Source organism: Mastomys coucha, unplaced genomic scaffold, assembly GCF_008632895.1.
Source record: "Mastomys coucha isolate ucsf_1 unplaced genomic scaffold, UCSF_Mcou_1 pScaffold12, whole genome shotgun sequence".
Classification (NCBI taxonomy): domain Eukaryota; kingdom Metazoa; phylum Chordata; class Mammalia; order Rodentia; family Muridae; genus Mastomys; species Mastomys coucha.
In genome coordinates, this window is record NW_022196894.1 from 14,878,392 (window position 1) to 14,903,069 (window position 24,678).

The 24,678-nt window shown below is 52.4% G+C and overlaps 2 protein-coding genes across 9 annotated transcripts; one reads left to right on the top strand and one right to left on the bottom strand.

The window, feature by feature from the left end:
* The first annotated feature begins 232 nt into the window (after positions 1–232).
* Positions 233–9,743, top strand: LOC116085680 (protein DGCR6). 5 transcript variants are annotated; one of them, XM_031363329.1, is made up of 5 exons: positions 233–425; positions 516–676; positions 3,942–4,042; positions 4,653–4,802; positions 9,362–9,743. In XM_031363329.1, exons 1-5 carry the CDS (start codon positions 316–318, stop codon positions 9,473–9,475), a joined length of 636 nt encoding a protein of 211 aa, XP_031219189.1. In that variant the 5' UTR covers positions 233–315; the 3' UTR covers positions 9,476–9,743. The 5 variants fall into 5 exon arrangements, with proteins under 5 accessions (XP_031219189.1, XP_031219194.1, XP_031219190.1 ...); XM_031363330.1 differs by having other exon boundaries at positions 235–425; positions 4,662–4,802; XM_031363332.1 differs by lacking the exon at positions 9,362–9,743 and adding an exon at positions 5,429–5,910 and having other exon boundaries at positions 235–425.
* Positions 6,383–24,145, bottom strand: Prodh (proline dehydrogenase 1). 4 transcript variants are annotated; one of them, XM_031363327.1, is made up of 14 exons: positions 23,676–23,998; positions 18,808–19,016; positions 15,741–15,775; positions 15,121–15,270; positions 14,635–14,699; positions 14,338–14,454; positions 14,078–14,157; positions 13,281–13,362; positions 11,865–11,957; positions 11,498–11,644; positions 10,336–10,511; positions 7,978–8,076; positions 7,060–7,148; positions 6,632–6,971 (listed from the first exon to the last, which is right to left on the bottom strand). In XM_031363327.1, exons 1-14 carry the CDS (start codon positions 23,943–23,945, stop codon positions 6,784–6,786), a joined length of 1,800 nt encoding a protein of 599 aa, XP_031219187.1. In that variant the 5' UTR covers positions 23,946–23,998; the 3' UTR covers positions 6,632–6,783. The 4 variants fall into 4 exon arrangements, with proteins under 4 accessions (XP_031219188.1, XP_031219186.1, XP_031219185.1 ...); XM_031363328.1 differs by lacking the exon at positions 23,676–23,998 and adding an exon at positions 24,047–24,145 and having other exon boundaries at positions 6,383–7,148; XM_031363326.1 differs by lacking the exon at positions 7,060–7,148 and having other exon boundaries at positions 6,383–6,971.
* Between the last annotated feature and the right edge of the window lie 533 nt (positions 24,146–24,678).

The window sequence follows — 24,678 nt, forward strand, 5'->3', positions numbered from 1 at the left end:
GCACTAAGCGCAGGCCTGACTGGTTTCTTTAAAACACCAGGATGCGGAGCCCTGGACGCGCACCTCCTAGGTCAGCTCCACGAGGGAGCTCAGCAAGCCGCCTAGTTCTTCTCCCTAGGACAAAGACTGTTTACAAGAAGGCTCCCTAGAAGGGAGAGGCGTGTCTTATTATGCGTGACGCACCAAGCCAAACGAGCCCAGAGACTGACCGGAGGGGCGGGGCGATGCGTCATCCGCGCTGGAGAATGACGTAAGGGGCGGGGCGCGCCCGGGCACCCTAGGAGACCGACTTGAGAAGCGGCGGGGGGCCGCGCTATGGACCGCTATGCGGCCGCCGGTGATGAGGCGGCGGACCGGGCCCGGCAGCAGGAGCGGCACTACCAGCTGCTGTCAGCGCTACAGAGCCTGGTCAAGGAGCTGCCCAGGTGAGCGGAGACAGGCGGCGGGAGGACCGGGGCTGGGGCTGGGGTCGGGGCCGGGGCTGCGGCCGCGCTCACCCGGCCGTCTACCCGCAGCTCCTTTCAGCAGCGCTTGTCCTACACCACGCTCAGCGACTTGGCCCTGGCGCTGCTCGACGGAACGGTGTTTGAAATCGTGCAGGGCCTTCTGGAGATTCAGCACCTCACCGAGAAGAGCCTCTACAACCAGCGACTGCGGCTGCAGAACGAACACCGAGGTGCAGGGGGCGACGGGACCTTCCTAGGGCGTCCCCTAGCCGCAGGAGCCTCGGGGTCAGGGGGTGCAGAGCCATGCTGATCCTTTTAGTAGGCTGTCCTGAAACTTATTTACTCGCGTTCCCTAGAGTACCCACAGCGTCCTGGGCATGATGGCCCTCGCTGCTTGTAGGTTCGTTGATAGCTCTGTGTTACCGGGTAGATAATCCCGTTATTCCAGCACCTTCCCATTTGAGTATCAGGCTTGATCACCTCCTCCTATAAATTATACTAGGCATCTCCCGTTGTGCCATCAGATCTCCCTTCCATTTTATTTGTTCAGGCTTGACTCGGTTTAAATATTTTTAGGAAAGAATAGTGTGACGATGTTCCCACGCTCACCACTAGTACTACGTTATAGATCTTTGGACTTTATTACTGCTTTGAATTTTGATACTGAGGACTGAATCCAGGGCCTCTCACCTGCTAAGCAGGTTTTCTATATAGAGCTACATTTACAGGCAAACATACTCTGCCTTTCTGGCAATGCCTGTGTGCTGCCAGACAGGATTTTCCCATTAGAGATAGGTGTTGGATTTTGTTGAAATCTTTTCCAGTTCCTGTAGAGATGATCAGATGGTTTTTCTGCTACTCTCGTGAGACATTGATTTCTAAATTCCAGAAATGAATTGTGTTCTAGGAATGCATCCTGTATGGTCATGATACGTTGTTTTTCTTATGTATGTTGTTCAGTTGTATGTGTTTATGTGTAGTATTCATGTAGGTGTGTGCGCATGTATGTGTGCACTTGTGTTGTTCATGCTTGTGGAGGCTGGAGGTAGGCATGGTGTCCGAGGTAGGATTACTCTTGCTGTGATGAAACACCACGATTAAACGCAGCTTGAGGAAAGGGTTTATTTGGCTTACACTTCCACATCACTTCATCATTTTTTTTGTTTTGTTTTGTTTTGTTTTTTTGTTTTTCGAGACAGGGTTTCTCTGTATATAGCCCTGGCTGTCCTGCCTCCCAAGTGCTGGGATTAAAGGCATGCGCCACCACCCGCCCGGCTCACTGGATCATTGAAGGAAGTCAGGGCCAGAACTCAAAACAGGGCAGGAACCTGGAGACGAGTTGATGCAGAGCCCATGGTAGGGTATTGCTTACCAAGATTGCTCCCCATGGCTTACTCAGCCTGCTTTCTTACAGAACTCAAGACCACCAGCCCAGGGATGACACCACCTACAATGGGTTGGGCCCTGCCCCATCAATCACTTTAAATGCTCCCCAGGCTTGCCTATAACCCAGTCTTATGGAGGCATTCTCTTAATTGAGGTTCCCTCCTCTCAGATGACTTTCAGTTGTGTCAAGTTGTATTTCTGTAACTGAGCCTGAATCTCGGTGATGTGGTCGTGTGGCTGGCTGGCCAGGGAGTCATAAGGGAGCAGCCTGTCTCTGCACACAGTTGTGCTCAGCTTTTGACCTGGGTGCTGGGGAATCCATACTCACCTTACTGAGTCATGACCCATCCTTGTCTGTTGAACTTGACTCGTGAAAGTTTTAGGGGTCTTGCCTTTATTTATGATATACAACAGCCTGTAGTTTCCTTGTAATGTTTTTGTGGGGATGAAGGTAATGCTGGCCTCAGCATGTGTTGAGAAGTCTCGTTTTCCAAGAGCTTTATTTCTTCCCCAAATGTTCGAGTGGCTGTGCTTTTCTTTATTCTTTTTAATGTTTTGATGGAAGTATATGGTGTATCTAGTTCATAAGTCTAAAGTACATGACTCAGTTCATACTTTTCCCTTCTGGTTTTCTGAGACCGTCCCTCTGTGTTGTCTAGAGCTGGCTGTCGTCCTGTCTCAGCCTCTCCAGTGGTGGGATTCCAAGTCTGGGATTCCGGGATCCCAGGCCCGGCCTTGCTCATTCTTTCCAGGAAGCGGGAGGAGGCATTGTTCCCTCTGTTGCTTCCACCATTCTTCCAGCACTTGCTTCCGTCACCAGGAAGGGAAGCCGTTGACTGACTACTTCTTCCCCTGATTTCACTACAGAGCTGGCCATTATCCTGTAGAGCCCCTTTGGGTGGGATATCCTTGGCACCTGCTTCATCCCTTTGCTAGTTGTCTTTCAGAAGGCTTGGACTAGGCTGGTACACCTGGCAGTGAGGGCCTCTGCTGCCTTCAGCCAGATCCAGAAGGTGGTGGTTGACATGGGCCACCTTGCTTTCCTTGGACATTACCAAGGCCAGGTCCCTAGTGAGCAGGGAGCCAGGGTGGACTCTGGGAACTGACCCGGGATGTTTTTCAGTATTACATAAGTGGACTGAAGGAGGTGATGTCTTATGAATGTACCTGCTGCCCCAAGCCTTGTGCCTGTTTCATATTCACTGCAACCAGACAATCAGGCCATCTCTTTCTTGCCCTTGTGTTGATGGACTTATGGTGGACTCCGTTTCAAACAGCAATCACTGAGGTACATAAAGTGCCAAGACCTAGGGGAGGCTGTAAGCACTGCTGAGGCCGTCGGATTTAAGGGGACCTCAGGGACCCTTCTGAATAGAGCTGTCCCATGAATCTCTTCTAGGAGTAAGAGGGTTAGGCTTTCTCGGAGCTGGCCAGCCACACTCCCATTTTATGCTTTGACCGGTGTGGGGCGCTCCGTTTTGTGATAGCCATTTCTTATTATCCTGTGCTCCCATCTCTGCCCATTAGGGCAGATGGTTTGTACATGTCTACTTGTGTAGCAGTTTACCAGGGACCCAGTGCTTTGCTTGCTGGCAGCGGGTAAGGACTCCCAGGCACAGAACCCTGTAGGCTCACAGTATGGGCCTATGTACCCCTTCACCTCCTGGCTGCCAAGCAGGGGCTGCTCTGCTTACCCATAGGGTAGCACCAAGCTTGATTTGACACACTGCACCGCTGGCAGACAGAGAGCTCCTTTCCTCCTTGTATAGGCTTTGGCTCTTGAATACTTAAGTATTCACCCAGAGTCCCTGCATGATGTCCTATGGAGGATGCCCAAGATAGCACAGCTAGAACTGGGCCACCTAAGCCCAAAGACCACCTGCCTCAGGCACCTGCCTGCCTCCTGTTCCTGCCTTGGTTGTACTGAGCTCTGACCAACACTGTGGAGGTGAAGGAGGGTGCTGGCTGAGAGCAGTCCTTCAGGGACTAAAACTCCCCACAGCTGTCCAGGAAGGGCTTCCTTAGAGACCCTTGAACTAGACCTCTCACCCAGCTGCCCATCTTCCCAACACCTGCTTTTGCTGATGGATCTCTCTCCCTCCCTCACAGTGCTTAGACAGACTCTGAGGCAAAAGCATCTGGAAGCCCAGCAGTCCTGCCGGCCCCACAACTTGCCAGTGCTCCAGGCAGCTCAGCAGCGTGAGCTGGAGGTAGGAGTTGGGACTGGATAGCTGGGCCTGGCTCCTCATGGGTACTAGCTGGCTCGGTGGCGGGGCTGAGGGTGGTTCAGAAGCTGATCTAATTGGTGCTGGAGGGTTGGTGAGTTCCGGCTCATGACTTTTCTCCATGGTGACTGAGGTGTGCCCTAGCTAAGAGGAGAGTCATAGCCCATCTGCCCCTCCCCTGTCCTGGCAAACAAGCATCTCTGTGGACTAGAGCTGCATAGAGCAGTCACTGAGTTGGGACACAGTCCCTTCCATCTCAGGTGATGAAGTGCAATGTTGGGATGACAAGGCCAGTCAGGAAGAGGCCTATCTTGCCAGGGAGCTCAGGGCCAGATGTAGACACCCCCAGGAAATCAGCAAGCCTTGGTGTTGGGGCAGAGGGTGGTGGCTCCGAGGGGTAAATGACAGGTCTCAAAGGCATTCCCACCTGGGACTGTTGGGGAGCCTATGAGCCCCTCTGCTGAGCCACAAGCAAGGATACTGTGTAACCAGAGCCACTGTGGTGGGCAGGGCAGCCAGGGGGAGGTAGCAGGTGGGAGCTTGTGTTTAAGGCTTCCCTGGGCGGAAGCCCTAGCAGGAGCCATCCTTACTAAAGCCATGGCAGGCCATGGAACATCGGATCCGGGAGGAACAGCAGGCAATGGACCGAAAGATTGTCCTGGAACTGGACCGGAAGGTTGCTGACCAGCAGAGCACACTGGAGAAGGCAGGGGTAGCTGGTTTCTATGTGACCACTAATCCTCAGGTCAGCACCTTAGCCTGCCCTGCCACAACCTGTCCCTGGCCCCTGAAGATTCAGTTCTATCTGGAACTTGTGTTTCAGGGTTTCTTTTGGTTGGGGGTGATGTGTTGCTTTCTTCCTTCCTTTCTTTCCTTTATTTTTGAGGCAAGGTCTGCTACACTTAGCAGGCCTTACACAAGGCCTTTAACTTGAGGTCCTCTGCCTCAGCTTCTAAGTGCAGGGATTACGGGTATATGTCAATACACCAAGTCCATCTGGACTCTTAGCACATTGGTTCCTAGTGATAGACAGAGTGAAAGACCCTGTGAAGAGCACAGAGTCTAGGCCCCACGCCCACAGGAAGGTGAACATGCTAGCCCTGGGTAGTGCCCACTTGTCTAACCTTGCAGAGATTTCTTCCTGTCTCCGGCATGCTAGCCTCCTGATTCACTCTAAGTCAGAGGCTGCTGTCCCTACTAGGCACAAAGGCCCAGATTCTCCCTTCTCCTGGCCATGGCCAGCTTCCACAGGAAAATCGCCCCCTTAGCCTCATTACCTGACATCTCCTAGGCCCTTACATCTGTCTTAGCCAAGGCAGAAGGGCATGAGGTGTCATGCTGGTCCTTACTGGGGCCTCTTTTACATCCCAGGAGCTGACGCTGCAGATGAACCTATTGGAACTCATCAGGAAGCTGCAGCAGAGGGGCTGCCAAGTGGGAAAGGCAGCTCTGTGACCAAGTGGGGGGGTCCTTGCTGTCCTCCATTGCCTAGGATGGCTGGTGCCACAGCCTTGACTGTGTGTGGGCTACTGACTGTCCAGCTGCCAACAGGTCCGATCTCTCTGAAGGGCTGATTAGACCCTGGCTATGCCTGCTGCCATCCACTGTTGAGATTTGGAGGGAAGGGTCCAAGCAACAGGAATGGTGCCATGAAAAGGCCTCACATGACTGGATGTTGAGTAGGAATATTGGTTCTAGCACTGTCCCCTCTGGGCATATCCCACATTCCCTCCAGGCTTGGGTTTTGCCTTGTTCCTGTGTAGCCCCTCCCTTGACAGTCCCAGCCCTGGATGGGAGAAGCTCCAAAACCTAAGGCCAGTATGGCCTCGAAAAATAAAGAACCCAGGACATGATTTGTGTCTGTGTTATCTAGGGCCCTTTCCTAGAGAGTCTGGCCGTGTTGGAGCCAACCGAGTGACAGACAACTGCTGTACGAAACCAAAGAGCTTAGCAGGACCCATGCCACAGGCCCAGCTAGGACTTTAGCTACAGGAGGGAAGGACACAAAGGGACTGGGGCCTATACATGCATCTGGGATGTAGAATAAAAGTGGCTGGGTATGCTGGGCAGTGGTGGCGCACGCCTTGGGAGGCACTTGGGAGGCAGAAGCAGGTGGATTTCTGAGTTCGAGTTTAGCATGGTCTACAGAGTGAGTTCCAGGACAGCCAGGGCTATATAGAAAAATCCTGTCTCGGAAAAAAAAAAAAAAAAGTGGCTGGGTGTCACTGCAGTCTGGCAGAGGTGTTGTCCCCAATGTCTGGATTGGAATGGACTGTGGTGCCCAGAGCTGATTTAATGTACAGGTACCAAGAGAAAGGTGATGACTCTCAGTTACAGGGTGATTTATTGACTAAACAGGCTTCCCAGTCAGTCCTCTGCCCAGTGCAGGGAAGATGGGTTAGACCCTGGCAGAAAGTTAGTTCTGGACTAGGGCTCTGCAGCCTGCAGAGGTGGTCAGTGCTTACTCAGAAGATTAGTGGGGCAGCTCCCAGGAGCTCTAGCTGACCCCATTCCTGAGGGTCTGCTCCTGGGGGTGCAGGAAGTCCCAGAGGGCAGCCCCTACCTCAGCACCTCAGAGGCTTGGGCATAAAAAGGTGAACCGTGTCTGGGCAGTTGGGCTAAGGAACCCCAGCCCAACCCCAAGCTATGCCCTGAGCTGTGCCCTGCCTGAAGCCCCAGAGGTAAGGGGTTGAGTGGAGTAGGTGTGGGCATGGCCCCTGCAGTGACTAAGCTGGATGGTGGAAGAGGCTGCCAGTGCGCAGCCGCCTGCGGAGCTCCTGCCATAGCAGCTGCCTCTCTCGCTGAGCACCCTTCATGATGCTGCTGTTCTCCAGGGCGCGGCGGGACAGGTAAGGGAGTACCTCCATCACAGGACCGTAGGGTACATACTTGTACACAGGAAAGCCTGCCTGGCCTGCATATACACAGGAGTAGCAATGAGTGCCCCCACACAACATGGTGTGCCCTGCCACCACGAACCCTCCCAGGACAATCCAGTTCACCTAGTGGGAAGCTAATTTGGTCACACATCCCCAGCAGCTGTCCAAAGCACACCTGACCATCAGCAGGATGCAGGCCTAACTCCTTCATCCTGTGAAAAGGGGCCAGGCTGGTAAGGATCCATCCCAGGACATGGGCCCCCTGATGTGTCTCTCAGCCCTTCCCCCCTTCAACTACATTCTAGCCACTGTCACCTGTGAGCTTGGGCAGCAGTGGGCTCTGCTCTAGCTATCTAGGTCTTCCCAGTACAACTTCCCTGCCCACAAGGAAGGCCAGGGCAGCACACTTGTCCTTTCCTATTCCCTCTCCCTCCTGTGGACATGTGTGCGCGTGAGTGCATATATATGCACACACACACACGTATGTACATAGCACTCTGAGCCTTTGCTCCAGTGGCTGACACCTTCGCCCTGCCTCGTTCTCCCATGGTGGCCACATAGCCATCATTTGCTCAGAATGGAAACTGGACTACAGCTTCAAATGCTATCGACATGTTGAAGACTCAAAAAAAATTGAAGTAACTTCATTTTAAACCTTAATACTAGAAATTTACAATTATGACTGGATTACATTGCATTTCACGTATCTGTGCTTATAGTGTTCATATATGTACATGCATGTGACCAGAGGACCATCTTGAGCACTGTTCTCAGGAGCCACCCACTGATTTTTGAGACAGTCTGGTCATCCCAGAGCTCACTGATGAAATCCCGCCTCTGCCTCCCCAGTGCTGGGTTACAAGTCCTACTGCCACAGCCAGCTCTTCACGTGGGCTCTGAGTCACACTAGAGTCCTCATGCTTGCATGGCAAGTACTCTCAGTCACTGCCCCAGCCTGCCTCCACTACACTTTATTAGCACTGCTCAGACTGGAATGTGGGGCAGCTGTCCAACCTCCTCCGCATTGCTGGCAGAACCTACCTGCACAACGTGAAGCGCACGGTGTCCTCATTGTGGGAAGCCACCATCACCTCTGCCTTGGTGCTGTGCTTCAGCTCCTCCAGAACATAGTTAAGGCACCTGGGACAGGGACAGTCCTACCTAAGCTTGGCTCCAGACCAACCACACCTGAACCCCTGTTGGCTCTGCAGAGAAGAGGCCTTGCAGAACCTAGACTGAGGAGCAAAGGGGGTGGGGGAAGGTTCTGGTCACCAAGGAGGACAGCAACTGGTCTTCCCAACTGTTGTATGGGAACCATTCCTGCCTGGAAGGAAGGAGGCTCCTGAGATTCAAGAGAAGGACATTTACTATAGGAACTCACTGAACCAGTACAGGAATGACAGCCGGTTACAGAGTCAGAGGCCCCTTCCAAGGTTAGAAAAGCAGTAAGCAACTGCCGGGGGCAGGGTTATGTGGAGCTGCCTGTAGGCTGTTTAGGGAGCTCCCGGGACACAGCTTCTACCCAGCCTTCTTCTTTGCTGGGGCAGGCTTCTCACTGATGCTGCTGCTTTTGAGGTACCCCTTTTCAAGAAAGTGACCCCCAGATAAATCTATTGGCAGACCAAACTAGTTTGGATAGTATCAGTCCATCGTTGGTGTTATATCTGGGGTGGACAGGGATTGTTTACATCCCCTCAGCAGCAGTGCTCTGTGAAAAGGAAGGGCCTGTCTAGACCTGTGGCTTTGCTTCTGGGAAGGAGCCCTATAGCACACTCCTAGCTCTTCAAGAAATAAAAGGAAGTAGAGGCCTCAGGTAGGGTGGGTATCCTTCAACACCACAGAGTCTCAGTGTTGTTGTCACCAAGGACACTGCCAGGCTGGACAACATAGGTGCTATGAGCCAGCAAGTCAGCTTCTAAGAACATGCTCCAGCTGTGCCCTCAGACACAACCTGTAGCTGCACATGCATGTGGCACAGAAGGACAGGATATTCAGTGAGTCCCTGGTACAACAACCAGAGAAGACCATCGAGTCTGAGCATACACCCTTAGGTATCGGGTGCTGCTGACTGCTGACACAGGAGATGGCGTAATTAAATAAAGAGACATTGCACAGTGGAGGACAGTGCACAGTGTAAATGTGGGTGTGTGGCATAGCCTGGATATGCAGTGGACTTCTGAAATGGGACAGCAGGACAGAGCGGGAGCCCAAGGAGACGGCCTCAGGTGTGCAGTAAGCAGGCAGGACATCTGTGGAGAGGGTGTGTGAAGCTGGACTGCATGCACGGGTGATGAAGGTTATGGAGCTAAGCTGTCATGTGCTGTTTGACTTCACTGATACTGGCTTTAGAAATGGGGTTCCCCGACACACTCCAGATCAAAGTGTATTTCTGTCTCAAAGTCCTCTAAACCCCATTATCTTTCAGGCTGGCTCCTTGATTCTGTCACCATGCAGGGGAGAACAGTGGCTAATGGTGTTAAAAACAGGATGTTCTCAAGAACAGCTAGAAGTTAAAGACTTCCAACAGAAGTTGACATAGCTGGTCCTGCGAAGAACATGGCTGTGTCCAGAATTCTCCATCGGGCTGCTGCATGAGAGTCATTTCTGCTGCGGTGTGCCCACTCCGCTTTGCTATTACCTTTCGTTTGCTCTCTTGAATGGCCTACTCCAGCTGTCTCTGCTGGATATTGAGAGCCTGTGATTTGGTAATGTTTTACTATCTCGGCTGCTTCTCTCTACCTGTCATTTGCTGCTTATTCTTTTACTTTTGCTTGCTATATGCTTAATAAACTCATCTGAAACTGAAAGCACAGCAGCAGAGATCATTTTCCATAGTACAGAACAACTGCACTAAAGATCCCAGAGATAAACAGCAGAAAGAACAGGTGTGCCACTGTAGACTACCCTGGGAGCTGAAAACCTGATAAGTTGAGCTAGCCACATACAGCAAGCCAGGCACCTGAGATGGGGCATGCTCTCTTTCTCTTCCACCTCATGTATCCCAGGCTGATTTCAAACCCACTTGGAAGCAAAGGATGACTTTGAACTACTGATCTTCCTGCTTCTTCCAAAGTGTTGGGATTAAAGGTGTGCACCATCATGCCTGGTTTATGTGGTGCTGGGGCTCAAACCCAGTGCTTCAGGCATGGTAGGCAAGCATTCGACCACATGAGTTGTATCTGTTGTTTTATGTGTCCATAGGCCACAGGGAGCATAGAGGTCAGTACTCCATATTCAAAAGAGAAAAAAATTTGATGTTTTGGGGAAATGATATACAATAGCAGAAGAAATAGCACCTACCTTTGCCCTCAGGAAATTGGCTTCTGCCTAATGGGGCCACTCACACTCAGGGCCAAGGTTCTCATGCATTGCTCTGAGAAGACACAGGAGGCTTCTCACCTGTGGTACATAGCATTGGTGGCTTCATATGTAGGGTTGGTGGGGTCCTCATAGCCGATCTCCACAGCCCTGGCACGCTCTTGAGCCATGTATGCACCACGTACCAGCTTGGCCCCAAAACACCAGCCCTCACGGCGAGCCAGTTCCATATCCATGGTCACATTGTCATAGGCATCCTGCAAGGCCAAGCCCCAAAGTCGCAGGGAGCCTGACTGGATGGCAGCATAGGGACTGCCTGTTTCATGTGTACATCAGCTTCAAGTGCCTAGGCCAGCCAGTAACTGCCTGAGAGATGTGCCACTCAAAGGATCTGGGAGACAAATGTAGATGAAGCTAGGCCTCCAACCTCTGCCACCAACAACCACCTCTGTGTAGCCTGAGTTGGCCCTGTGGATTGTCAGCCCAGATGCTTGGAGTTTTTTGGAGTCACCTTGGCCAGTTAGGAGCAAGTTGCCACCTGTCTGGGACTGCTCCATACACATTATGTCCTCTTGGTACCTAACAAGATGTGTGTCCCCATGTGACACCCCCCACCCAAGCAACTTAGCAACCTCGGGCTGAGGGACTAGGGTTGGGGATTTTCTGGGCTCCCAGGGCTGTCTCTTCAGCCCTATCAAATCTTCTAGGGGAATCTACTGCTTTTGTTTGGATTCTTAAGAGGTAATGGGCTAAAAAATAATGGGCAGAGTCAGCTATGAAGTCTTCAAAAGGGCCCAGCACATCCTGAAAGAGCTCCTGTCTTTGGGCCCCATACACTTTTATTTGCATTTTGTGTTATTACTTGGGAGCCAGGCATGCAGGGCACCATCGTGCACAGGTAGAAGTCAGAGGGCACCTTGGAGGAGGAATTAGCTCCATGGGATTTAGTTGGTGGGCCTGCAGAGCAAGTGTTCTTAGTGAGCCATCTTGCCAGACCACACATATACTCTTGTATAGGGGTGGCCTGTTTTGGAGATAGTTGAACTCAGTATAGAGTTGATAGCCTGTTTGCTCCTTACCTGTACTGCTCTGGTCTCTGCATAAAGCAGGGCTAAACAGATACTGCATGGCTCCATAGAAGGCATATCCCCACAGAGTGGTAGATCACACTGCCTGTGATAGGGTCTGTAGCCAAGGGCTGGGGACAGGCAGGAAGAGGGAAGCAGGAGGTGGATGGCCATACCTTGAGGTAGCACTGGAATGTGTTGAAGATGAATGGCTTATCCACGTTGAACTTGCGTTGCATCTCCAGGGCCAGGCGGCTGATGGCTGGCTGGAAGTAGCTCTGCTCAGCATCAATCATCAGGCGCACGCCTGCTTCTTTTGCTTTCTGAGAGATTCATAGGGAGGAAGAATCTATGACTCAAGGTTGATGATGCCCACCCTCTGCTCAGGGGCCGTGGCCCCTAATGCTCAGCACCCTTCCCTCTGCCATACTCACACACGTAGGGCTGTTCATATCTTGCCCAGCACATCCATCCATCACCCCCCTAAACACACACACACACACACACACACACACACACACACACACACACGGCTGCTCACACCTTGGCCAGTACATCCATCCTCTGCAGCATCCTCTTCATCTGCTGTTCTTCCTCCTCAGTGAACCGTGACAGCAGGGGCTCCAGCTGGCCAGTCTGAGAGCACAGCAGAAGTCAGACCACTATGGGCCAAAATGCTCCACCTTGAGGCCAGCATCACCTTTCAGGAATGCTGTCTTCTGTCCACCCTCCTGCCCCCCATGGACCAGAGAGGACACTTCTCAGTACCTTGTCTTTAAACAAGTTAGATATGATGACAAAATACCCCAAACTGAGTGCCAGCCAGCCCACTGTCCTACCCGTGAGGAAAGCTGTACCCATATAAGCAGCACCAGGCCCACGTCTATACCACAAGGAATTAACTTCTATGGCCTCCCTAGGGCTCTGAGAGACTTTTACCACTGTAGGGAGCCATGCAAAGAAAGGGAACCTAGATCCCCAACCAACCAGGCACTACTCAGAATAGTAAAGGCTCAAGAGGAGGAGCCATGGCTATGGGGTGCTACCCAACTTGCAGCATGGGATGTGGATTTGGCCTTCAAGGGGCCAGGTAGACTGTTTTATCAGCAGCAAGGCACCACTGATGAGAATTGGCAGGCTGCACCTGGAGCCCCATGCAGCCCAGAGGTCTCCCACCCAGCCTGCAGCGGGCCCAGGATGCTCCTGCAATGCTAACAAGCCATCATTTCACTGGTCCCAGCAGCCTTGCCTCACTGACCACAAACACTGGTGCCAAAGTCTGCCGATGACCTCAGAGCAGTGATCTAATGAACACACTGCACCCTGGGGTTCCAGGACAGTGGCTCAAAGTTGGTGTGGGCTCTCCGTCTCCAGGGCTAGGAACATCACAGAGGAAACATCTGCAGGACACTTTCCTCAGCTACAGTTTCTGTTCTCCTTCATAATCTAGAGTAGGTGGGGTTCTACACAACCTCTTTCCCCCAGGTACAAGCCATACTAGCAACTCACTTTGCCAGATTGAACCTGGTATGACTCCTGAGAGCAGGCTGCAAAAGCTGATGCAGCTCTAGCTGGCCTTCATCCCAGGAGACACTTGCTTTGGCAATCCAGCCATCATGTTGGGGAGAAAGCCCCATATGACAGCCAGCATCACCTTTAACACACATTGTGACCACCTGGCCCTGCCACCTTCTGAGTACAAGTGACCAGGAGACTCCAGATAAGCACTACCCAGTTGGACCCTATTCAGCCCTAAAGACTTATTGTGACTTGACACACAAGATTAGGTGGGCTGGGGAAGACCCTCCCTCTAGACACCCATTCTCCTCACATGAGTTAAGGTCCACATGGATCCCTGCCCTACTGAGCACTGTGGACACTGGGTTTGTCTCTCTTTCTGAATGACGCCTCAGTCACCATGAGTCCCCTGGGTGGGCTGTAATTGGGGTGGGGAGGTACCTGCACATTGGGGACCACCAGGTGCCTGGAGAGCTGGGTCCTGCTGTCAATGAGGCTGTTCCAGTCCAGCAAGTCCACGGTGCTGAGGGATGAGGCACATCAGCAGAGCAGGCTGACAAAATTCTGGGTCCAAGCATCCAGCTTTACCCACAGATAAGGAAATGTTTGGGGGTCCTCAACACACTAGCCATACCTTAAAAGACTGTTCTCAAACTCAGCCTTCCTAAACTGCCCTAGTGTTTGATTTTTAAGACTGAATGCTGCTCTTAGTTAACCAAAGCATGACAACTTTTGCAATGGGTCATAGCAATGAAAAGTATGCAGAGAATTCATTCCATGGCCAGGTCAGCCTTAAGGAAGAACCAAAGATGCAGGGCTGGCAGAATGCAGTCATCTCTCCAGGAGGCTGGAGAAACTACTCTGCAGGGCTAGCCAGGGCCATCTGAGAGCCAGCAGGTCTACCTCAAGCCCACATCCCGACTTGACTGGGGGCTACTGGTGACATTAGTTCTAGCCTCTGTCCTTAAGAATGGGACATAGGGTGCTATCTTCATCTGCCAGTGTACCTCTTAGGAAGATGCTCTGGGACCCAGGTCATTTTCTAAGAAGCCCTGTGTCCAGGCTGCCTATACCTGGGGACCCCGGTCTGCTATCAGCTTCTGTTGAGTAATTCGAGAAAGTAGTTCCCTCAACACTGTCACTCTCTTGGCCCATCCTTCCTGGGAAATGACCAGGAACAGAAGCCACTGGGGCTCAGCTGAAACCATGACTACACTGGGGTAGATGTCAGCTCTTACCCAGACACTCCCAGCGTCTCTGGTGTGAACCACCCCTCGATCTCAGCCCTGGACGCGATGCCCATCTTTGCGATGCTCTCCTTGAGATGTGAGAAAGAGTCAATACTGCCATCTTTCACTGTCCACTGGTGCTCACCCCACCACAAGCATGTTTGACAGTATCACACCATCTATGACAGCAGGACTCATTCCAGGCCCCCATTTCTATTCCATCTTTGCTGTTTCCCACATCAGCCAGGCGAAGGGGAAGGGCCGCTCACCTGGAGCACCGCCACCTCCAGCTTTGTGTCTACAGCAGCACGCCCGGCCTGTCCCTGCTCTGCAGCCATTTGATGGAAGAACCGTCTCCACCTGGTCAGCACGTCTGAGAACTGCAGCTGCCAGGGCAGGTGTGAGCCTTACTGCAGCGTGCGCCCAGCTCCTCCATCCAGCCCTGGGACAGCCTCTGTAGCCCCAGCTCACAGCTGCCCAGACCTGAGCACATCTGCAGTCTCTCAGTGCACATGGAAGCCCTAGGATCTGCAGAGCCTCTGCAGATCAAATGCGCCACCACTTACCAGAAACTGTGGTCTCCCCAGTGCAGTGAGCTTAATGGCTGAGAAACCACCGTCACTGGCTCCACCTGTCAGAATCCAAAGAAAGAGCCATGAGTGTCTGAGGAGATGAATGCCTGAGTCAGGGAGGACTAGATGCCACTTGCAGCTCCCTGTTCTTCAAAAACAGCCCAATAGCTAGTTCCTGCCGATCGCTATAACCAGTCCCCTAAATGCCCTTCCACATGGGGAGGGCTGATGAAACAGCCTGTGTACGCTAGAAGACACCAGGCAAAGAAGCCAGAGATCTGCACATTGCTGGTGGCCTCCTAATGCTTTCAGCACTATAGCCATCCATGTCTGGGCCACAGAACACAGAACTGCCAAGTGGAGTAGGAGCTGGTACACACAACCCCAGGGAGAGCAGTCAGGAACAAGCAGATGCCCCTCACTAAAATGCCAATGTGCTGACTACACAAGCCCAAGGCTCTGCCAAGCAGGAGCCCCAACCTGAGGCCTCGATGCACTGCAGTAAGTTCTCCATGTAGTTGTCACACTTGGCTTCGTTGGCATAGAAGTAGGTGCGGGCACTGATGACGCCATCTCTGCGGTCTCCAAAGGCGGGGTGCACCTGATACTGCTTCTCCCTCTTATTTGCTCCTGGGAAAGTAGATGCATGGCCCTGTTAGAGGTGCCAACCTGATTCAGAGCGTCAACACCCTGCCCATCCCAGCATACATAGGCCAACAGCCCAGAGCCTACAACCCTCAAGATGGGCTCCAAATATACCTTGCTGCTGCTGCTGCTCTCCTGATAGGCACTGCTGTTCCTTTCTCTTGCATCCCTCTGGCTAAACCTCATCATAGGGCAAACCAGGCCAGGCAAGTAGAGCACGAACACAAAGGCCTGGACTGTGGCCTAGTGAAGGCCAAGGACGCTGACTCTGCCTGGATGAGCTTTTAAAAACACAAGGAGCCTGTATCTCACAGGTATGTGAAGATACACAAAGCCCTAAGAAGTAGCCTCCGGCTTTATCCCTTGCCCAAAGGCTGCCACAGGTCCTAAGCTCAGATGTCTCCTGGGCCACCAGACTGTGCTGGGGTGAGGAGAACGCTGGTTCCGAAACTCACCACTGCCATCTCTCTCTGCTTCAGAGGTGCATGACCTGCAGGACAGAGGAGGCAAAGGTCAGTTATACTACCTGAGGTCACCAGGAGGCCGCTGAGCATTGGACCTGATCATGCGCTTGATAGAAAGCTGGCTCAAGGGAACAGACCAACTTGCATTAACTCAGCCTTTCCTCAGGCCTGGCATGACCACCTGGACCAGGGAGAGGTCATCCCCTCCTGAACCTCAGGCTTCCTGTGTGTTCAGCATTCCTTACTGGGAAGGTCAGGCAAGGAGAGGAACAGGGGCAGAAGCCACCCTGTACAAAGGACTCCTCCTCCAGTCCAGCAACAGTACCTCCTTGCTCTGACCTCCATCCCAACACCTATGGTCCCCCAGGGCAGAGTCCCATATACCCTGGCTTCTTCCACCCAGCCCCTGCTAAGACTCTTAAGGCTTGTTTTCGAAATAGCAACCAGGAATTTCCTTAGAAGATGAAAAGAGACCTTCATATCACCTAACTGAGAACCTCAAGCCAGGGAGTGGTGGTACACGCCTTTAATCTCAGCGCTTGGGAGGCAGAGGTAGGCGGATCTCTATGAATTCCAGGACAGCTAAGGCTACACAGAGAGACCTTGTCTTGAAAAACAAAAATCAACAAAGAAGAAATGAAAACCTCACAGGTTCCCACCACACTGGGAGCATCCAAGCCCTCAAGAGGGCAGGGCAGGATGTGAGGCCCCACAGAAAGGAGCAGTGTTTCTCCCCCAGCATTCTTCAGATCAGGAAGTGGAGACAGGGCAATAATTGCACCTTCCGGGTCTTAACCATCAATGAGCCTTATCCATCAAAGAGCCTCACTGCCCCTCCAGTAACTCTGGGCTACCAGGCAACATGCCTAGGCCCTCCTCTCCTGTACCAGGGCCTTATCTGGAGACTGGGCCAGGACTTATGGTGAGGCTGGGCCATATCCTAGAGTGTCTGGGGCCTCCCACAAGCACCTTAGCCCACAAGGCCACAGCCCACGGGACAGAAGCTGAGCGGACAGCTATTGCTCTATTGACCTCATGCTGATAACATGTAGCAAGAAAGGAGGATCCAATGTCATTTGGTGACAATGTTCTGAGTCTGTAATAAGGAAGTAGGCAGCCCCCCCGTGTGTCACCTTCCCTCAGAGACAGAGAGCCAAGGTCCCTGGAGGATATGGGTTCCATAAGAGCAGTCCAGGTACAACCACACAAAAGTCCCCTGAGGGCTATCACTAGGCAGGCACAGTGATTCCCTAAGCAGAAATCCTATCAGGTCCTCAGTGACCCCTGATGGCAGGGTTGGTTGTAAAACTCCACAGCGCATAGTGTAGATAACATGTGTTTAACCAGCAGGCATGACTGCCAGGTCTGCTCTCCATGCATTCTGTGCCTTCTTCCACTAGCTAGGGACAAGCCTCAGTGTCTTCATTAGTCTGGCGAACCCTCGAGTGGCAGCCCTCAAGGGTCTGTGGTCACTCCTGGTCAGGTACAACCAGTGGGCTGAACCCAGTCAGTAAGCTCTTCTCTCTTTGGGGAGGTGACATGTGGGGAATACCAGGCATCCCTTTACAGACTCAGAACCTCATCATACAGTGACATTTCATCCTCTTCTCTTGTAAGGCTACAGTGTAAGGCAGGCAGCCTCTTAAGGCACAGTCACAGGCAGAGAGCTGCGCCTGTGTCCTCACCACTTGCTTATTGGCATGGGCAGGTAGGTACTGTTAGGGCCAAAAGGGTCTCTTTCTGATGCCTCAGAGCCCAAGCAAAGCTCCTGTGAGGCAAAGAGCCACGACAGGCTGAACAGCCAACAGAAAGACACAGACAAAAGTAAATCCTGCAGGCAGGCAGGCAAGCAGACCGACCTACCATCCATTCTCACAGCAAGGCAGTCCTAGGTGAGAGCACTCAGGGCTTGTCCTATCTAGGCTGAGGCTGTGGAATCTATTTGGTTATTCAACAGCAGCCTTGGTAAAGGCCTGTAGCCAAATCCCCAAGCCAGAGCCATTGGTGAGGATCACAGGGGGATGCTGGGGCTGGGTCACCCCGCCTTCAGAATGGCCAATCACAAAGCAGGGGCTGGCTCGGACATTCTGTTCTCAGGGCCAGTGGCCTCACATGACTGCCAACCCCTCCCCAACCCCTCCTGTTAGTTACCTTGGGGGGAGTGGGGGCAAGCCAAAGGTCTGACATGGCATGAACAGCTGCAGCCAGAGACCTGGGACCCAAAACCTAAGCAAGGGCCTGTCAGGGAGGATCACAGGCAGCAGCACTTTGTAAAGAAAGGGCTGGTTTTGCGCAGGCCTCCAGTGAGTCAGCTACCACCACCCTAGAGGGCAGAATGAGGCCACGCTGTCCTGTTGCCAAGAAGGCAGGCCCATGAGCTGTGCTGCCTGTGAAGGGACTCGTAGCAAGTCGGTGCCAGCAGAGGGAACTCCAGGCTGCCCGTCACACTACACTGCTGCCCGCTACAATCCTCCTGACCTTTCGTGATGGGCTGAACCCAGTCAGCAAGGTTCTATGCCCTGCAGGCACAGCCAACTGGCAGGTTAGGAACCTCTGACTGAGGACTAGGAACCTGCAGGTCCAGTCAGGATTCCTTAGAAAGGCAGATTGTAGCAGGAAGCTGGGGAACCACCAAATGCTTCCACAAGTGGAAGGTAGAACACATTCTCAGCCTTAAAAGATACGCAGTTATTCCACTCTGCCCTTGCAAGCTGAAAAGGCAATTTGAATTTTATTTAATTTTTATAAAAATATAGTTCTTGTTTTGATACTTTTCAACCGCTCAAGAATTCAAAGCTACAGCCTCAAACTCTGTGGGGAGCTGGATATGGCCAGGGAAGAAGTTTGCAGATCTATCCCTCCACCCTCCACTGGTGTAGGCCCACAAAAGCACAGCCTCCTGTCTGCAGGAAGCAAGAATTCCAGGCACAACCCATGAGGGCTGCTGGCAACCAGGTCAAAGCTCTCCCAGGCTTGGCCACCACCTAGCTGAGGCTGAAACCCTGGTGCACTTCAGGGTCACACGTGTGCCTTGCGATACCAGAAAAGCGGGTCTTACTCCATCTCTTTGCGCTCCGCCTCCTCGGTGCTCAGATCTTCCTCCACTCCATAGTCCAGGATAAAGCCAACGCCAAAGGCTTTGTTGTGCCGGATCAGAGGCCTGATAGACTCCTGGTCCTCGCCAGCCACAAAATGACCATAGAAGGTCATCTTCATTAGTCTCTCGAACATCCTCTGCCCAAGAAGCTTCCTGGCAACTTGGAACAACTGAAAGGCAAAGGGAAGCAGCTGTGTGGCCACCTGTCTTCCCCGTCCCGTGCTACACCTGTGCACAGCATGTTATATAGAGACCTCTTAGAGCAGGCTGCTTCTGCTGGCACAGCCACTGCAAACCAATCCTCCACCCAGGTCAGCACAGGAGGACCAAGGCGCCACCTTTCAAACTCTCTGAAGCTCTATCTAAGCACATTGTTACCCTTAAGACTCTTCCCTCAGGGGGCTGGCTCATGGATCACCCCAGGGCTAATCACCCCTTGGTGGGTAAAGGGGGGATCCAGCCTGTCTCCCCAGGGACATTTCTGTGACATTTAGTGGTCTCTTGGGGGTGGGGTGGGGGGAAGCACAGAGCTAATTCTCTAGAATGATATCTTTCTCACAGATTTGTTCTCTCAGTCAAACACACGGGAACAGGGCTTGCTGTGAACACACAACTGTACACAGCTGCTCAGCAGTGGCCACATACAAAGTTCAGATGGCAGGAGAGAGGTCTGTCTACCGGACACCATGAAATGGGAGTCCACTTCACAGCCTCATCCAGAACTGACCAGCTACCATGCCAGATGTGCCCTGAAGAGGATGGCTGTATGCAGCTGGCCGCCTTTTTCTTGCCACATCTCACTCTACCTCGCATTATGCAAGCATTCCTTAAACCCCAGGGGGAAAGGGAAGGAAGTGGACATCAAGAGAGGCGCCCAAGGAGAAGAAACAACACATGGCTCCTTGTATAATTAAGGCAGACTGGCAGGCAGGGTGAGGCCTGGGATGGGGGACATTTGCTAACCTAGGAAAGAGGGTGTCAGCATGGAAAGAAGGTGAAGTGGAGAGCAACGGGAGGAGCTATGGCAGCAAGCAGGCACCCGGTGCTCAGAAGCAACCCCTAGAAACCCATGCCTACTCCTGCCCACCCAACTCAGCAGAAAAGGAAAAGCCTGGGGTTCTTTAAGCCCCATGAACAATGAGCCTTGTTGACAAGGGGGGCCCACTTTCCATCTAAGTAGAAACATTCACAAGTCAGACATGTCAGCCAACATGGGCCTGCCACAGGATGATGGGCTCCAAGGAGATGCCTCTTTGACAACACATGCAGTCTCCATGCAGATCTGGGATTTATGCACTTTGTTCTTTTATCAAGAAAGTTATAATCTCTGATTAAAAAAAAAAATCCATCCTGACTTTCTTTCCACGGGAGGGGGCACACTAGGGAATGGCCACCTATGAAAGTCACATGCTCTCACCCTGGTCACTGAGAATGGTGGACACACACAGGCAGGGCTGGCAGCTTTAAAATAGACTCCAGAGCCAAGCCACCATTTCAGATCCATCTTGATGTCACTATCTGAGCTCAGGGCCCTCCTATCCAGGTGAGTAGGTCCTTTAAAAATTTACAAATTTGTCCCAGTAATAGAAACACCTATTTTCACTGTAGCATCAAAACAAGTGTGCTGGCGCACCAGTAACTCAGCATTCAAGAGGCTGAATTACAAGGTAGCACAAGTTCAAGGCCAGCCTAAGCTACCTAACAACACCTTTTCTCATAAGGGAAGATAGCTGGGGAGATGGCCCAGTTATGATGTGCCTGTCTCGAGTTTGATCCCAGGAACACAGACAAGGTGGTATACACTTGTAATCTCAGCCCTAGGGAGGCAGAGACAGCCAAGTTCCTGGAACTCACTGATCAGTCAGCCTAACCTATTTGACAGGACCCAAGCCAGTTTAAATAAATAAAACAAACAGGGGGCTGGAGAGATGGCTCAGTGGTTAAGAGCACTGACTGCTCTTCCAAAAGTCCTGAGTTCAAATCCCAGCAACCACATGGTGGTTCGCAACCATCCGTAATGAGATCTGACACCCTCTTCTGGTGTGTCTGAAGACAATTACGGTGAACTTTGATATAATAACAAATAAATCTTTGGGCCAGAGCAGGCAGGGCTGACAGGAGTAAGCAGTGCCAGAGTGAGCAGAGGTCCTAAATTCAATTCCCAGCAACCACATGATGGCTCACAACCATCTGTACAGCCACAGTGTACTCATATACATAAAATGAATAAATAAGTCGTTTTAAAAAATAAAATAAATAAAACAAACCTGTCTTAAAGGGGGCAGACAGACATAATAGCACACCCCTTTAATAGCAATATTCAGGAGGCAGAAAGAGGTAGGTCTCTGCCTGGTTTATCTAGTAAGTTCTAAGACAGCCAGGACTGCATACTGGCACTCTCTCTCTCCTCTGTCTCTGTCTCTGTCTCTCTCTCTAACACACACACACACACACACACACACACAGAGAGAGAGAGAGAGGAAATGAATACTAAAGCAAGTAAAGAAGTGGACCTGAAGCAGCACACACAAATGTGTCCTTGGGCTCCCATATATGCACATGTGTGTGCACACATCCACCTAAGAAAAGTCTCAAACAATGTCCAGAAAAAAATGTTGACAGTAAGATGAATTCTCTCCTTTGGCCCCATTTGCAACCAATCTCTTCTTTGGCTCTGGTTCACAATCAAAAACAGGAGAGCCCAACTTTCCTCAATCCTTGTCAAATGGGATGCTTCAAGGTCCCCAGCAGAGCTCCAGTCAAGGGCGGTAGTTCCAATCTCAGTTCCTATAGTTTACAGCCCTTCAAACCAAGCCTGGTGACCCACTATCCCGTCTAGAGCCGCAGTGCCTCATAAGACCCGTGGCTTAGCAGAAAAAAGTCTTTCGCTAGCCAGAGAATGAGGCTGTTACCGGTCGAGCCCACCAGTCTAGGACAGCCGTTCTCAACCTGTAATTCTCGAACCTTTTGGGGGTCAAACAACCCTTTCAGAGGGGTCCCATATCAAATATCCTGCAAATCAGATTTACATTATAACTCATAACAGTAGCAAAATTACAGTTATGAAGTAGCAACGAAAATAACTTTATGACTGAGGGTCACCACAACATGAGGAACTGTATTAGGCTATGCTTCACCCTGCATTCCCACCAGCTGTCCAGCTGAGAAGCAAGGTCCCTGGGGCACATGCAGCCTTAGGAAGGCTGAGAACCACTGCTCTAGGACCTGCTCAGTAGCTCTTTGGCTCAGGGCCTGGCTTCTGAATGCCATTTCCTTCAGCACCAGGGACTGAGGCCACTAGCAATGATCTCGGCACAGATCTCACAGAGAGGCTCCTGGGGCATGGGCCGGACAGATGGAGCCTTGGTGGGGTGAGGTTTGCTGCTTCCTCCAGGAATCCAGCACTACCCAGAGCAGGCTCCAGAGAGCCAGAGGAGGTGACGAGTTCTTTCCCTGGTCACTACACTACCCTGACTGGCACAGAGGTATGGGAGCATCCTCCTTAGACCCAAGCCCCAGGCCCTGGGGACTCTGCTTCTCAGCTGGACAGCAGGGTGAAGCACAAACTGGTCCTACAGACTTGTCTCTCCCCCTTCTCTCCCTCCCTGCTAGCTACCAGTGGCTTCTATGTTGCTCATCTGGTCCCAAAGGCAAGAGCAGCCATCTATGATACCCGAGGGAGGTGGTCCACATTATCCCTCCAGGCTAAAGTGCCAGCAGTACTGGCCGCTCCCTCCCAGCTGCCCACTCAGTGCTTCCACTCCACAAAATCCTTGACATCTGCTTTCCCCTGCTAGGGCTCCTTTACCTGTGCACCCTTCTTTCTGCTGGGCATAATTTCAGTGCATTACGACCCCACAGTGCATTACTCACCACAAACATACCCGGCCTCCCACTCTCAGGTCATAGCCATCACTACCACCCATCACTCCCAGGCTCCAAAGCTTACAATGAAGTTCTTCCAGGGGATGCAGGCCAGCGCCTCAAGTCCATCTCAACACGGTTCTGGTTGTGGCCTCAGCTAAGTTCTAAATGTGGCTCCAGCTCCAAGCAGCCTCACCTGAGAAGCCACCACCCTCGTTAAGCTATCTTCCATATCTGTATGTATCCTCACACACATGGAAGGTCACCTTGAGATAACTCATCACTAACCCCTCAAGGCTGGCTGAAGTTGTGCTGTTTTGCCCATGTGCCCTCAAGTTGCCATGTTACAGTTTAAAGTTGTATGCTTGTTAGTCTCGGAGAACCTCGCATTCCAGTTTGTGCCGGCAGCAGGCAAACATAGGCTATGGTGCTGTCTGGACCACGAGTGGAGATGACTTGCTCTCATGCCTGTATCAGAGAGAGCACTTGGATCAGAAGTTTCTGAATCCAGACTCTTCGGCTGAATTTATAATGCATGTAAACATAGGAGAAAACGAAGTTGGGAGTTTGTCTCCTCACTTCCCAAAACTGTTCGGAGCAGCTGTGTTTGGGAATGGCTAGCCACACTTGTGGAATTCTGAGGTCCTAGCCTGGATAAGCGCTTCAATCTTCACAAACTTGGAGTTGCATGGAGGGTACCCGATATCACAGGTGACGGGGGTATTCCTACAAATAGTACATGTCTTAGACACTATAACGTGTTTCTAAGTTGTAGTGATTATAAGTACGAAACTTCACGAGGTCCGGAAAAGTACGCAGGAAACGGCCCCCTTCTTTGCCTGCCCAACTTCAGACCATGCTTGAGTGGCCTTGCCCAACACTTCCGACCTCCGTCACCCGCTGGCCGCGCCAAGGTCCGCGCGGGGCTCCTGCCCACCTGCTCTCCCAGCCACCCACCCGCGCACCTGCTCGTGGTGCGCTAGCAGCACCCGCGACGCACACAGCCGCAGCACTAGCAGGTTGCGCGCCAGCTCCCAGCTCCGCCGGCTGCGGTACGCCTCCTGCGTGTTGGTGAAGTCCACCGCTGGCACAGGCGGCCGCACAACCTTGGCCGCTCCATATCCCCTGACAGCCTCAGGGCTCGCAGGGAGCTGCTCCTGGGCTTGCGGTTTGGTTGAGAGAGCAGCGACGCGGGGTGCCACGGACCGCAGCAGGAAGACTCGCCTGAGAGCCATGGCGGAGCGGACACACGCGCTCAAGAGTCTTAAGTATCCTGGGCTAGCCACCCCCTGGGGCTACGTCCCGATCACGCCCCATTCCCGGAAGCCCCACCTACCACACAGTGGCTCCGCTCCCATTTTAAGAAGCCTTGTCCAGCACAGAAAGTAGCTCCTTCTCCCAAGCCTACCCTGGCGCTCTGGTTTGGCGTATTTCCCGTTGCTGACCACGCCTCCCCAGCCCACAGACCCAGCTCCTCCAGAGCCCACTCCCAGCTCTGCCTTCCCCGCCCCCCAAGACCCCGCCCCTTGGGAACCGGGCTTTTTAGCTCTGAGATTTTCCTGTCCCCAAGGTGACCAGGTGGGTCCAGAGTCCACCAGTCTATGCCATGACACCCTGGCAACCCGGATTTTCGGTTCCTGTGAGAATTCTGTCCCGAAAGATCTCTCTCTCCCTCTCTCTCTCTCCCTCCCTTCCTCCCTTCCCCTCTCTCTCTTCCCCCTCTCTCTCCATCATCACTCCACCCCTGCCTGAAGTGTCCTTAAAGCTGCCTTTTCCTGTTGCTTTAGACCCTCTTATGCCCTCGGGGGAGGCTCCACTGTGAACTCTTGGAGCTCTAGCTGTTCCTCCCTTACTTCTCCACTTTCAGCATTGCTTGTGCGTCCCATGTTTCCCCTCTGACATTCTCAGACTCTGCTGCAGAGACCTAGTCTGGCTATGGGTGGCAACGTGATTCACAGTATCCCCCAC